Source organism: Eurytemora carolleeae, unplaced genomic scaffold, assembly GCF_000591075.1.
Source record: "Eurytemora carolleeae unplaced genomic scaffold, Eaff_2.0 scaffold2032, whole genome shotgun sequence".
NCBI classification, from domain to species: Eukaryota; Metazoa; Arthropoda; class Copepoda; order Calanoida; family Temoridae; genus Eurytemora; species Eurytemora carolleeae.
In genome coordinates, this window is record NW_019397920.1 from 1 (window position 1) to 13571 (window position 13571).

Consider the following 13571-nt stretch of genomic DNA (forward strand, 5'->3'; position numbering starts at 1 on the left):
TTTTGGAGGAGATTAAACTATTAAATACCTAACTAATGCAAAAAAAAGTTTTGAAATCGCACAAAAATAAAGATGATAAAATCATGAATTTTACATATAAGGCTTAGTACTATTTAAAATTTTGGTCCTTTTTGGGAAAATGATTTAAAACACACACCACAATGCTTAAGGATCTAGATTTTTTTATTGTGACATTACAAAGTGGTGATAATGTTAATTAAGGAGTTTTCAATCATCAGCTTGGTGTTGAAAAACATAATGATAAAATTATTAATTTTACATATAAGGCTTAGTACTATTTAAAATTTTGGTCCTTTTTGGGAAAATGATTTAAGACACACTTCACAACACTTTAGGATCTTTACATTTTTATTGTGGCATTACAAAGTGTTGATAATAATAATTAAGGTGTTTCCACTCATCAGGTTTGACTTTGGGTGTGGAAAAAAAACAGTAAAAACAATAAACTTTACATATAAGGCTTAGTACTATATGAAATTTTGGTCCTTTTTGGGAAAATGATTTAAGACACACTTCACAACACTTTACAATCTTTATATTTTTATTGTGGCATTACAAAGTGTTGATAATAATAATTAAGGTGTTTCCACTCATCAGGTTTGACTTTGGGTGTGGAAAAAAATAATCATAAAACCATAAATTTTACATATAAGGCTTGGTACTATTTAAAATTTTGGTCCTTTTTGGGAAAATGATTTAAGACACACTTCACAACACTTTACAATCTTTATATTTCTATTGTGGCATTACAAAGTGGTGATAATGTTAATTAAGGAGTTTCCAATCATCTGCTTTGACTTTGTGTGTGGAAAAAAAATAGTAAAAAACAATGAATTTTACATATAAGGCTTAGTACTATATGAAATTTTGGTCCTTTTTGGGAAAATGATTTAAGACACACTTCACAACACTTTACAATCTTAATATTTTTATTGTGGCATTACAAAGTGTTGATAATAATAATTAAGGTGTTTCCACTCATCAGGTTTGACTTTGGGTGTGGAAAAAAATAATGAAAAATCATGAATTTTACATATAAGGCTTAGTACTATTTAAAATTTAGGTCCTTTCGGGGAAAATGATTTAAAACACACACCACAACACTTTAGGATCTAGATTTTTTTTATTGTGGCATTACAAAGTGGTGATAATGTTAATTAAGGAGTTTCCAATCATCTGCTTTGACTTTGGGTGTGGAAAAAAATAATGATAAAATCATGAATTTTACATATAAGGCTTAGTACTATTTAAAATTTTGGTCCTTTTTGGGAAAATGATTTAAGACACACTTCACAACACTTTACAATCTTTATATTTTTATTGTGGCATTACATAAAATCATGAATTTTACATATAAGGCTTAGTACTATTTGAAATTTTGGTCCTTTCTGGGAAAATGATTTAAGACACACACCACAATACTTTAGGATCTTTATTTCTTTTATTGTGGCATTAGAAAGTGGTGATAATGTTAATTAAGGAGTTTCCAATCATCTGCTTTGACTTTGGGTGTGGAAAAAAATAATAATAAAATCATGAATTTTACATATATTGCTTATTACTATTTAAAATTTTAAAATTTTATCATTCTGCTATCAGCCAAGTCTAACAGACTTGTTACCAGAGAGCACCATCGGGGAGGTTGCAGAATATAGCTCTCCAAAATTTGGGTTGTTTTCTTTTTGCTTGGATATGCCAAAATTCCAAAAAATGCCAAAAGTGTTTAAAAATGCCAAAAGTTATCAAAAAAGTTTAATCATTTAATTAAATAAATTAGAAAAAGACTTACCTCTTCTCTCGACTCTTCTTCAGGCTCTGCATACTCTTCCTGATCGTCTTGGCCACGTTCCCATCAGTAGTTCCTCTTCTCTCTTCAGTCTCTCCCAGACCAGGCGGAAAGCACGGTTGGTCCTCGTCAAATCCAGAAAGTCCTCAAGGGTGGAAACGTTGTGAGGAGACACAGCACTCCTCACAATCTCTCGTTCATAGCTGGACAAGGCTGCTCCCTTTCTGATAGCCTGTTTCTGCACCTGCTGAACTGGAGGTGGTCTTGGTAGAGGTGCTGGCGGAGCTAGTGGTGCTGGTGGTGCTGGTAGAGGTGCATGGGGTGGTGGTGGAGCAGTTGGATGGGAGCCAGGTGCTGGAGGTGTTGGTGGGGAGCCTGGTGCTGGAGGGGTTGGTGGGGAACCAGGTGCTGGAGGGGTTGGTGGGGAACCAGGTGCTGGAGGTGCTGGTGGGGAGCCTGGTGCTGGAGCTGTGGATGTGACCATTCCATGGAGCATATGGTCCATCACCTTTCTGCCAAAGTTCCTGGTGTAGTCCTCCCTGCGGACTGCATAGTTGGCATCTCTATTCACAGAAGGATCAGAACTGTACAGGAAATCACATCTGTCCTGGATAAAAGAGAACAGGCAGAGGTACCCTTTGATGGCAGTTGGCTTGCTCATAGAAACAACTGTGTCCAAATACCTTGACACACTGGGAAGAAAGACCTTGCACTCCAAGGGGAACAGCAGTCTGTTACCAACAAAGTTCAGCTTGTTGGCCTCCATCCAGCTCAGCATATGCCTTATCCTGCCAAAGTACACTCTCCTGGTGTTCCGAGCATAGCTAGACTGCTTGTCCATGTAGGCTTTCATCTTCTTAAGCAGCACTCTAGAACCCTTTTTCTTGACTAGGGCTTCCATCTGGGGTCCAAAGGGTTCCTGGTCATCCCTTTCTCTAACTGGCTCCACTCTCAGACTGTCCTCAGCTCTCTTACTCTTAAACCTGCTCTCCTTGAGATGGCAGGAGAGGTTGGTTTGAGGTGTGTCACAATGGGGGCACTTTGTTGACACCAGGACAATCTTGAAGCCAGCCATGTCAGCCTTGGAGAGCTTGTGCACCTTAATCATGTTCTCAAATCCTTTGGTACACATAGGCACAGGGCAGAGGGTGGCAGTTGCAGCATTCTCAGAAGACATCTGTCTCACACTCTACGTTCAGCAGCAGGCCTACTCTTCTTTCCCACCTTCTTCTGGAGTCTGTTCTTCTTCTCCAGCTCAATCCTTGCTTCTCTGGCCATTCTCAGCTGCTTCTCCAACTCCATCTCAGTCATTCTTGCCTTCTTCAGATTCTCTTCCGGAACAGGCTCATCATCCTCAAGACTAGAACTGGAAGACTCAGCTTTCTCATCATCACTAGAGTATCCCAGGTTCTCTAAATCATCAGGTCTCCCACCAATCAGTCCCCTCAAGCTATCCTCATCAGAACTCTCCTTACTCCTCCCGGCTGTCTTCATCTTGCATCTGGAGTTGATTGAAGACTCCATGTACTCATCTTCAGAGGAACTGGTATCACCATCAGAGGAAGAGCTGGATAACTGAAAGATAAATCACAATTAGATGACATAAATTATCATAAACATAAATAAAAAAATCTAAGGAGTTGATTTATCAGAATAGTAAATAAATAGGTACTTACATTTCTGAAAGTATCCACTTTCTTAGTCTTCCTCTGGGATCTCTTCTCCTTCTCAGGTTCCAGCAGATTATCTGACATAATCATCTTCTGAGGTGTCTTCTTCTCATCATCAGAGCAAGAGCTGGATGAAAGAAAGATATCTGACACTTTTCTCTCCTCACTGCTCTGCTTCCTCCTCTGCTTCCTAAAGCCAGCAGAACTACTTCTCTCACTGCCACTGTCAGAGGAAGAGCTGAAAGATAAATCACAATTAGATGACATAAATTAAAGCAAAATTAAAGAAAAATATTATGACTTATATATGTGACTTAGACCAGTATTGTGACTTAGAAATATAGTAAATAAATAGGTACTTACATCAGTACAAGTATCCACTTTCTTGCTCTTCCTCTGGGGTCTCTTCTCCTTCTCAGGCTCCAGCAGATTATCTGACATAATCTGCTCCACCTCTCTCTCCTCACTGCTCTGCTTCCTCCCTCTCTTAAAGCCAGCAGTAATCCTTCTCTCACTTCCACTGTCCTCCTTCTCTCTCCTCAACTGAACCTTCTCCTGGTTCTTCTGCACTCTCTGCCTCTCCAACTCTTTCTTCTCTTCCTCCAGCTGCTTCTCCATCTTCTTCTCTCTCTTCTTCTCCTCCCTAGCCCACTTCTCTCTCCTCCTCTCCTCAAAGAGCTTCTTTAACACCTTCTTCTCCTTCTCTGTCTTCTCCTTCTCAAAGGAAGGGTACTCCTCCTCACTGAGACCAGAACTCTCCTCACTCCTTCTCTTACTCCTGCCCTTTACAGCAGTCCATCCATCTACCTCTGCTGGCACACTCGTCTTCCACACCTTCCTCTCCTCTCTCTTCCTCTCCACTTCCTTCCTCTCCTTATCCTCCCGCATCTCCATCTCTTCCATCTGCTTCTCCAACTTCCTCTCTCTCTTCTTCTCCTCTCTCAGCTTCTTCTCCTTCTTCTCCTCCTCTCTCCTCTTCTTCAACTCCTTCCACCCCATCTTCTCAGTCTTCTTCTCCAATCCAAGAGAAGGAAACTCCTCCTCCCTCAGGGCAGACTCACTCTCAAAGAGACTCCTTCTCACACTCTTCCTCTTGACATCCGTCCAACCATCTCCACCTTCCACACTGCATCCACTCCTTCCACTGGACACCACCTTCTCTCCACTCCTTCCACTAGACTCCTTCACAACAGTACTAGGCTGCATGATGGAATCTAAAGTAAAATTCGTAAGTAAGTAAGTAAGAAAGGGTTATCTGAAAAAGATAAATTTAAGAATTTTCAGCTCTAGGTATATCAATTCCGGTCTAAACCGGTAATTTGGAACATTTGCTAATTACACACTCATTTTTTAAGATTTTGCACTAATTTCTTTTCGAGGAGGTCAACCTATTCAATATCTAGCTAATGAAAAAAAAAAATTTGAAATTGGACAAAAAATATTCAATTCATTAGTGTATATTCTATTATTACAGTATTTCGGTCTAAACCGGTAATTTGGAACATTTGCTAATTACACCCTCATTTTTTAAGATTTTTCAAAAATTTCTTTTGGAAGAGGTCAACCTATTCAATACCTAACTAATGCAAAAAGAAAATTTTAAATCGGACCAAAAAAATTGGATTCATAAGTGTATCTTCTATTTTGAAGGGTTCGGTCTAAACCGGTAGTTTGGAACATTTGCGAATTACACACTCATTTTTTAAGATTTTGCACTAATTTCATTTCGAGGAGGTCAACCTATTTGATACCTAGCTAATGCAAAAAAAAATTTTGGAAAACGTACAAAAAGTATTCAATTCATTAAAGTATATTCTATTATTACAGTATTTCGGTCTAAACCGGTAATTTGGAACATTTGCTAATTACACCCTCATTTTTTAAAATTTTGCAAAAATTTCTTTTGGAAGAGGTCAACCTATTCAATACCTAACTAATGCAAAAAGAAAATTTGAAATTGAACAAAAAAAATTGAATTCATTAGTGTATCTTCTATTTTGAAGGGTTCGGTCTAAACCGGTAATTTGGAACATTTGCTAATTACACACTCATTTTTTAAGATTTTGCAATAATTTCTTTTGGAGGAGGTCAATTTATTTATTACCTAACAAATTCAAAAAGAAAATTTGAAATCAGACAAAAAATGTTTAGTTCATTATTTTATATTCCATTTCTACAGGGTTCATCTAAACCGGTAATTTGGAACATTTATTGACCACCACCTTATTTATTGTGATATTGCATTAATACTCCACAATTATTATAACTACCAAACATACTGATCAAAAACTAAAAATCAGATAATAAAAGTGATGGGAAGTGTCTTTAAAACCATTTTCCCAAAAAGGACCAAATTTTTTTTAGAGTAGTAGAACCAATGATTTGTTATTTTTATTTACACCCAAGTCTAACCTTTCAATTGAAAACTCCACAATTATCATTATCACCACAATGTAATGTCACAATAAAAAAATCAAGATCCTAAAGTGTTGTGGTGTGTGTTTTAAATCATTTTCCCAAAAAGGACCAAAATTTTTTATAGTACAAAGCCTTATATGTAAAATTCATGATTTTATTATTATTTTTTTTTCCACACCCAACGTCAAAGCAGATGATTGGAAACACCACAATTATCACTATCACCACTTTGTAATGCCACAATAAAAAATCAAGATTGTAAAGTGTTGTGGTGTGTGTTTTAAATCATTTTCCCAAAAAGGACCAAAATTTTATATAGTACTAAGCCTTATATGTAAAATTCATGATTTTACTATTATTTTTTTCCGCACCCAAAATCAAAGCTGATGATTGGAAACTCCTTAATTATCATTATTACCACTTTCTAATGCCACAGTAAAAAAATCAAGATTGTAAAGTGTTGTGGAGTGTGTTTTAAATCATTTTCCCAAAAAGGACCAAAATTTCTTATAGTACTAAGCCTTATATGTAAAATTCATGATTTTATTATTATTTTTTTCCACACCCAAAGTCAAACCTGATGATTGGAAACTCCTTAACTAACATTATCACCACTTTGTAATGCCACAATAAAAAAATCAAGATCCTAAAGTGTTGTGTAGTGTGTTTTAAATCATTTTCCCAAAAAGGACCAAAATTTCTTATAGTACTAAGCCTATAAGGCTGGGACGTATACTCTCAACCTGTATTGAGCCTGAGTGGGTTACAAATGTTCGTGCAAGGAATTGGATTCTTTGATAGATTTCTTTATAGGGAGATAGATTAAGAACAGTGATGGAAAGTCTGGGCTTAGGCCCGATGTGGGACAGGGTGTCAGTGAGACTCATTAAGATACTTGAACAGTGAGAGAGGGTCCCTTCCGTAAGGCTGGGACGTATACTCTCGACCTGTATTGAGCCTGAGTGGGTTTCGATTGTCCGTGCGAGGAATTGGTTTCCCCGATAGAGTGTGAGCCGAAAGGTTGTTGGATTGGAATTGGAATTGGAATTGGATTCCTGACTTGTGATAAAAAATATGGGTGCATTGAATTAAGAAACACTGTGATGGAGAGTTTTGGTTTAATTTATTTTTGACAGATGCGGTGAATTTGCACACTGCTACCATTTAAATTTTTGCAGAAAGAATGGGCAGATCCAAGAAAATGCGCCCGAAGTCAGCCAGTAGTGCATTTCTACTTAAGAAACGCCTAGAGTATACAGAGGTATATCTTAATGTGACTTTGCATGTATAATATTATTCTATAAACTGATTTCTTCAGAGTCCTCTCGTGTCGGATCCGAGTCCTGTCCGTAACATGCCGACCCTTCCTTCACCGCTACTCTCTCCTTTTGTTCAAAGGAAACTAAAGGTATGTACCAGAAAGATTGACAGATTGCTTTATTTCGTGGTGGTGCATGGTTATAAGTTCAATCCGATAACAAATGAGAATAAACACTATTTCTTCAGGATAAGCCTCCCACTGTCTCCAGTAGTTCTTTGAAGAAGGAGAAGGAGAAGGCTGAGAAGGAGAAAAAGGATAGGATTTGGAAGGAGATTATTGAGCAGAATAGGAGAGAGAGGAGAGAGAGGAAAGAGAGGAAGCTGGCGAAGCAGCTGGAGGAAGAACAGGTTTGTCAATGATAATTTGGTGGGTGGTGGTGCATGGTTATAAATTGGTAGAGTGATTCATTCCGATAACGAATGAAAATAAACACTATTTCTTCAGGTTATGCTTCCCACTGCTTTGAAGCCTGGTAGTTCGTCCTTTAGCTCTTCTGGTCACCCAGCTCCTATAGGCATGACAGAAAAGGTTTGTCACTGATACTCTTTATGTGAATTATTTTCATGTGAATAAACACTACTTCTTCAGGATGCTTTGGAGACCTGTAATTCTCCTACTCACACATCTCCCAGAGGCATGACAGAAAAGGTTGGTCAATGATACTCTTTATGTGAATTATTTTCATGTGAATAAACACTATTTCTTCAGAATGTTCCTGGTCTCAAGACTCGTCTCCTCTTGAAGCCATCCTCTTGTTCCGTGTCAGGGAGAGGAAAGGTATGTTAATGTTAATCTTTATGTGAATTATTTTCATGTCAATAAACGCTATTTCTTCAGACTAAGGCCACAGCCAGTCGTTGGGTTCCAACCCTCCTCCATACTCCTGACTTGACAACCCCACCGCCTCCTGCAAGAGAAACTCCTGTTAATAAGGGAGGTTTTGTACCGCCGACGCCAGCCTTTGTGCAGCAGCGCACGCTGGTCAGTCCCTATGGGGAAGTAGGGGCACCCCCTCTAAATTTAAATTGTCGTATAGCTTTAAAGAATGTAATGCATGATGAAAAGCGTAAAGGCGATGTCGTTGGGCCCACCGCCATGAATTTCGCTCCCTTTCTGGAAGATATCGACTCGCGAAAGACCACACGCCCGTCTTCGGTTGTGGCGGGGGGTGGTAAGTCATTGCCTTATGACCCTCCAAAGTTTCCTGCGGCTCTTAGTAAGGGGGAAAGGGAGAAAAACAGGGTTGGGGTTTTGGAAAAGAGAAAGAAGGACCGTATGGAAAGGGAGCGAGCTATGAAAGCAAAAGCTGATCGAATCGAAGCATCGCGTTGTTTCAAGGGTAGTCAGCCAGAGACTGTTGCACTGGGACTGTCACCCCAAGGGCTGGAGTCTCAATCTCTGACACCTACAGCTCCTCTGGCAGCTATAGATTCAGCTCTATCGGGATCTGAGTCTGAGGAGGAAGGCGAGGATCCTCCTCAGGTTCATCCTTCCGTAGAGAACAATTTATCTGTGTTGGATGAGCTGTCGATGTCAGAGCTTGGTACTCCAGCAGTTGTGGTGCCAGTTCTGGCTCAACATTCTCCGGTGTCGTCGTCTGATATCTCGGCAGAAGATGTGTCAGAAGTCCCGCGATTTAGAGCTCGCTCGAGGGTGCAAAGCTTAGATTCACAGATGGATTTTTTTTCAAATGAAGTGGGGACAGTCTTAGCGATGCATCTTTTACCGAGTGGGAAATATCTTGCGGTCACAAGAGCTTCTGTACGCATGCTCTGTCGGATTTCAGAGGAATACAAGGCTGCTTTTGAAGCTTCACGCAGGGATATGAAAACTCTCCAGCGGAAGCTTAAGTCGTGGGGGGTTGAGTTTGAGAATAAAATTGAGTGGCGGCATGTACCAATTCCAAATGTAACCCTGGATGGTGCTCAGGCAGAAGTAGTGTGGCAGGATCGCAGTGATGCAGAACTGTACCTACAAGAGTATTTGAGAAAGGTTGAAGGATTTGGGAAAGCCGATATTGAAGTGTTCCTTCAATACGATCTCAATTTTAGGGCTAATTTTTTGGCTTGGCTTCCGGTGGGGCCCCTGATTCATAGAAATATACTTCGACGCCTTGAAATTATCTGTAGCCCTAAGTATACACCCAAAGCTGTTGCAAGCAATCTAAGGGAGCTATGGGCGTGGGGCCAGGAGGTCAACAGAACAACAGTTGACCGCAACTGCGAAGAGCTCCCTAGATTCAAAGAATTGTGGCAAGGCTTCGTAACTAGCTCTGGGGGTGTACCGCAGGCTATGGAGAATTTCAGGTCTAGCATACGTGCTTACCAACGCAATCATGGTTTGGAGTATTATACTCAGTAAGCCAGTTCAGGCATTTACTTCTTGCCAGTTTATTTTTATCCTCTTAAAGGATTTAAAGGCAATTAAGCCAGTTCAGGCATTTCTTGCAATTTATTTTTATCCTCTTAAAGGATTTTAAGGCAATTAAATTCCAAATTAAATGTGTATTGTATTAAAAATGTATGTTAAAAAATGTCAATATAAATATAAATGTAAATGTAAAGAAAGAAAAAAAAAAAAAAAAATTATTTTTTTGCACCCAGAGACTTTTGGACTTGAAGAAATTTCCATGTGATTAGTTGGTACAAGTGAATGACTCGCCAGTCCCAGTGTGCAGGCTCGGTGAGTTGGGTTCAAGTGCATGAGAAGACCCAGGGCCTGACTCACTAGTCAGCCATAATAGTGCACCCTGGGACTGGCATCAATTGCCCTTCACTATTTTCATTGCCCCACCTTGAGTTCTCAAGGGACAGGGCTGAAACTTTCAGGGCACCCTCTCCATTCCCTTGGCTAGCTTGTATTAAATGTTGGTTCAGATCCTCTGTCACACTAGAACCCCAAGAGATTTCAAATTTAAATCTGTCTCAATCCTTTAAAATTTTATCATTCTGCTTTCAGCCAAGTCTAAAAGACTTGTTACCAGAGAGCACCATCGGGGAGGTTGCAGAATATAGCTCTCCAAAATTTTGTTTGTTTTCTTTTTGTTTGGAAATGCCAAAATTCCAAAATTGCCAAAAGTGTTTAAAAAAAGCCAAAAATGTAAAACTTTATACTTAAAAATTAAAAAATTAAAACATACTTACGGTTTTCTGAGAAAGGTTCTTCTCAGCCACTTTGCCGCATCAGATGCGGTCTTTCTCCTGGACCTAAAATGGTCCCAGACCACTTTGAACTGCTCATCCTCAGCTGCTCTCTTAACAAGTGCTTTCGTTGTGAGAACACTGTCCGGTGTTAAGAGAGCCCAGAGTGAGTTCTCAATGGCTGACAACTTCATCAACACCAACTTCATCAACACCAACACCAACACCAACACCAACTTCATCAACACCAACATCAACACCAACACCAACACCAACTTCATCAACACCAACATACTCATCCCAACCCTGTTCTTCTTCAGAATCAGATGGTTGGTAAAAGTATTCAACACCCTCAAAACACCTGGCAACCTGTGCATTCACATTGAGAAAATCCGAAATCCGAAAAACAGAAACACCAACAGCAATTTCCACAATCTCATCAACCATGCTCCTACAAATCCTAACATTCTCAGTTTCCTCTTCCAGGACAGGACCAGCACCTTCACTCTCACTAGCTTCCTCCTCCAGGACAGGACTCTTCCAGGACAGGACCAGCACCTTCACTCTCACTAGCTTCCTCCTCCAGGACAGGATCAGGACCAGCACCTTCACTCTCACTAGCTTCCTCCTCCAGGACAGAATCAGGACCAGCACCTTCACTCTCACTAGCTTCCTCCTCCAGGACAGGATCAGGACTACCAACTACATCACTACCTTCATCACTACTATCATCCAGATCCAACACAGAAACCCAACGATCCAAATCACATTCAACAACCTCATTCACCTGACACTGAACAGAAACATTGAGCAATGGACAATCCAAACCAATACCCTCAATCATCTCATCCACAATACTCCTACAAACAGTCACACTCTCATCCATCTCATCAGCCACACTTCCACCTTCCAATTCAATTCTTACCTTACTTCCAAGTCCAGGCCAAACAAAACTGAGATCCTTGACCTCAGAAGTGAAGGTTCCCTTCCTCGTTCTAAACCTACCAGAAAGTCCACTACTTGCCTTTGCAACAGGTACAGCAGGAACAGCAGCTACAACAGGCACCTGAACAGTTACCTTGTCCTTCTGACTGAGCATACTTCTTACCTTGTTTGCAGACTTACACTTCTCTGCTTCAATCTCCACCCTCTCCAAGTTCTCTGCAGCACTCTCCACCTTCTCCGGCTTCCTTCCCTGCACCCTCTCTCCTCCTTCAGAACTCCTTCCACTCCTTCCGCTCCTTCTCCTCTTCTGCTCTGGCTCCAAGAGAAGATTATCTGACACAATCTTCTCAACCACTCTCTCCTCACTGCTCTGCTTCCTTGCTCGCTTGAAGCCAGCAGCCATCCTTCTCTCACTGCCCCTCTACTCCTTCTCTCTCTTCAGCTGCACCTTCTCCTGCTTCTTCTGCACTCTCTGCCTCTCCAACTCTTTCTTCTCTTCCTCCAGCTTCTTCTCCATCTTCTTCTCTCTCTTCTTCTCCTCCCTAGCCAACCTCTCTCTCATCTTCTTCTCAAAGCACTCCTTCCTCACCTTCTCCTTCATCTCCTTCTCCTTCTCAAAGGAAGGGAACTCCTCCTCACTCAGAACTGAGCTCTCCTCACTCCTTCTCACACGCCTACCCTTCACAGAAGTCCATCCTCTTCTGCTGCCACACTCATCTTCCACACCTTCCTGCACTGCTCACTCTGCTTCTCACACTCCTTGACCTCTTCCTCCAGCTGCTTCTCCATCTGCTTCTCCATCTGCTTCCCCACCTTCCTCTCTCTCCTCTCTCTCCTCTTCTGCTCAAGGAGCTCCTTCCACATCCTGTCCTTCTTCTCCTTCTCAGCCTTCTCCTTCTCTGCTGCCACCTTCACCTTCTGCCTCCGCTCCACCACCTTCTCCAGACCACTTACACTCCTTCCACTGCACTCAACAGCAGTCTCTGTCCCCTTCACAGCAGTCCATCCATATCTCTCTGCTGCCACCTTCTTCAACTCCACCACCACCTTCTTCCTTCCCATCACCACCTCCTCTCCACTCCTTCCACTCCTTCCACTCCTGGCACTCCTTCCATTAGACTCCTTCTCAACAGTACTAGGCTGCATGATCAGAATCTAAAATAAAATTCGTAAGTAAGTAGGCTGGGTTATCTAAAAAAGATAAATTTAAGAATTTTCAGCTCTAGGTATATTAATTTCGGTCAAAACCGGTAATTTGGAACATTTGCTAATTACACACTCATTTTTTAAGATTTTGCACTAATTTCTTTTCGAGAGGTCAACCTATTTGATACCTAGCTAATGCAAAAAAAATTTTGGAAATCGTACGAAAAATATTCAATTCATTAGTGCATATTCTATTATGACAGTATTTTGGTCTAAACCGGTAATTTAGAACATTTGCTAATTACGCCATCATTTTTTAAGATTTTGCAATAATTTCTTTTGGAGAAGGTCAATTTATTTAATACCTAACAAATTCAAAAAGAAAATTTGAAATCAGACAAAAAATGTTTAGTTCATTATTTTATATTCCATTTCTACAGGGTTCGGTCAAAACCGGTAATTTGGAACATTTGCTGATTACACTCTCGATTTTTAGGATTTTGCACTAATTTCTTTTGGAGGAGGTCAAACTATTTAATACCTAACATATGCAGAAAAAAAATTTGAAATCAGATAACAAATGTTCTTTTCATTATTTTAGATTCCATTTCTACAGGGTTCGGTCAAAACCGGTAATTTGGAACATTTATTGACCACCACCTTATTTATTGTGATATTGCATTAATACTCCACAATTATTAAAACTACCAAACATGCTGGTCAAAAACCAAAAATCAGATAATAAAAGTGATGGGAAGTGTCTTGAAAACCATTTTCCCAAAAAGGACCAAATTTTTTTAGAGTAGTAGACCAATGATTTCTTATTTTTATTTACACCCAAGTCTAACCTTTTAATTGAAAACTCCACAATTATCATTATCACCACTTTGTAATGTCACAATATAAAAATCAAGATCCTAAAGTGTTGTGGAGTGTGTTTTAAATCATTTTCCCAAAAAGGACCAAAAATTTAAAAAGTACAAAGCCTTATATGTAAAATTCATGGTTTTATTATTTTTTTTCCACACCCAAAGTCAAAGCTGATGATTGGAAACTCCTTAATTAACATTATCACCACTTTGTAATGCCACAATAAAAAAATCAAGATCGTAAAGTGTTGTGGT

The 13571-nt window shown here is 39.9% G+C and overlaps 3 protein-coding genes across 4 annotated transcripts; 1 reads left to right on the plus strand and 2 right to left on the minus strand.

Annotated features, from left to right (window-relative positions):
- Nucleotides 1-2972: 2972 nt before the first annotated feature.
- LOC111716319 (histone-lysine N-methyltransferase, H3 lysine-79 specific) lies at nucleotides 2973-4683 on the minus strand. Its single transcript, XM_023491758.1, has 4 exons — nucleotides 4048-4683; nucleotides 3841-4010; nucleotides 3484-3715; nucleotides 2973-3382 (listed from the first exon to the last, which is right to left on the minus strand). Exons 1-4 carry the CDS (start codon nucleotides 4681-4683, stop codon nucleotides 2990-2992), a joined length of 1431 nt encoding a protein of 476 aa, XP_023347526.1. The 3' UTR covers nucleotides 2973-2989.
- Nucleotides 4684-6619: 1936 nt separating this feature from the next.
- Nucleotides 6620-9774, plus strand: LOC111716322 (uncharacterized). 2 transcript variants are annotated; one of them, XM_023491762.1, is made up of 7 exons: nucleotides 6620-7156; nucleotides 7214-7303; nucleotides 7402-7563; nucleotides 7661-7744; nucleotides 7805-7864; nucleotides 7925-7993; nucleotides 8054-9774. In XM_023491762.1, the coding sequence occupies exons 1-7, from the start codon at nucleotides 7079-7081 to the stop codon at nucleotides 9575-9577; spliced, it is 2067 nt and encodes a 688-aa protein (XP_023347530.1). In that variant the 5' UTR covers nucleotides 6620-7078; the 3' UTR covers nucleotides 9578-9774. The 2 variants fall into 2 exon arrangements, with proteins under 2 accessions (XP_023347530.1, XP_023347531.1); XM_023491763.1 differs by lacking the exon at nucleotides 7805-7864.
- A 1948-nt stretch (nucleotides 9775-11722) lies between these two features.
- On the minus strand, nucleotides 11723-12447 carry LOC111716320 (golgin subfamily A member 6-like protein 22). Its single transcript, XM_023491760.1, has 2 exons — nucleotides 12028-12447; nucleotides 11723-11980 (listed from the first exon to the last, which is right to left on the minus strand). The coding sequence occupies exons 1-2, from the start codon at nucleotides 12445-12447 to the stop codon at nucleotides 11723-11725; spliced, it is 678 nt and encodes a 225-aa protein (XP_023347528.1).
- Between the last annotated feature and the right edge of the window lie 1124 nt (nucleotides 12448-13571).

Bases quoted from the DNA above. Each gene is read 5' to 3' on its own strand.
- LOC111716319 (XM_023491758.1), bottom strand. From the start codon at position 4,683: ATGCAGCCTAGTACTGTTGTGAAGGAGTCTAGTGGAAGGAGTGGAGAG. The intron at 4,011-4,047 runs GTGCAGAAGAAC...AGTTGAGGAGAG, and splicing joins AAGAGTTGGAGAGGCAGAGA to AGAAGGAGGACAGTGGAAGT. The intron at 3,383-3,483 runs GTAAGTACCTAT...TTTATCTTTCAG, and splicing joins AAGTGGATACTTTCAGAAAT to TTATCCAGCTCTTCCTCTGA.
- LOC111716320 (XM_023491760.1), bottom strand. From the start codon at position 12,447: ATGCAGCCTAGTACTGTTGAGAAGGAGTCTAATGGAAGGAGTGCCAGG. The intron at 11,981-12,027 runs GTGTGGAAGATG...ACTTCTGTGAAG, and splicing joins AGAGTGAGCAGTGCAGGAAG to GGTAGGCGTGTGAGAAGGAG.
- LOC111716322 (XM_023491762.1), top strand. From the start codon at position 7,079: ATGGGCAGATCCAAGAAAATGCGCCCGAAGTCAGCCAGTAGTGCATTT. The intron at 7,564-7,660 runs GTTTGTCAATGA...CTATTTCTTCAG, and splicing joins AGCAGCTGGAGGAAGAACAG to GTTATGCTTCCCACTGCTTT. The intron at 7,994-8,053 runs GTATGTTAATGT...CTATTTCTTCAG, and splicing joins CCGTGTCAGGGAGAGGAAAG to ACTAAGGCCACAGCCAGTCG.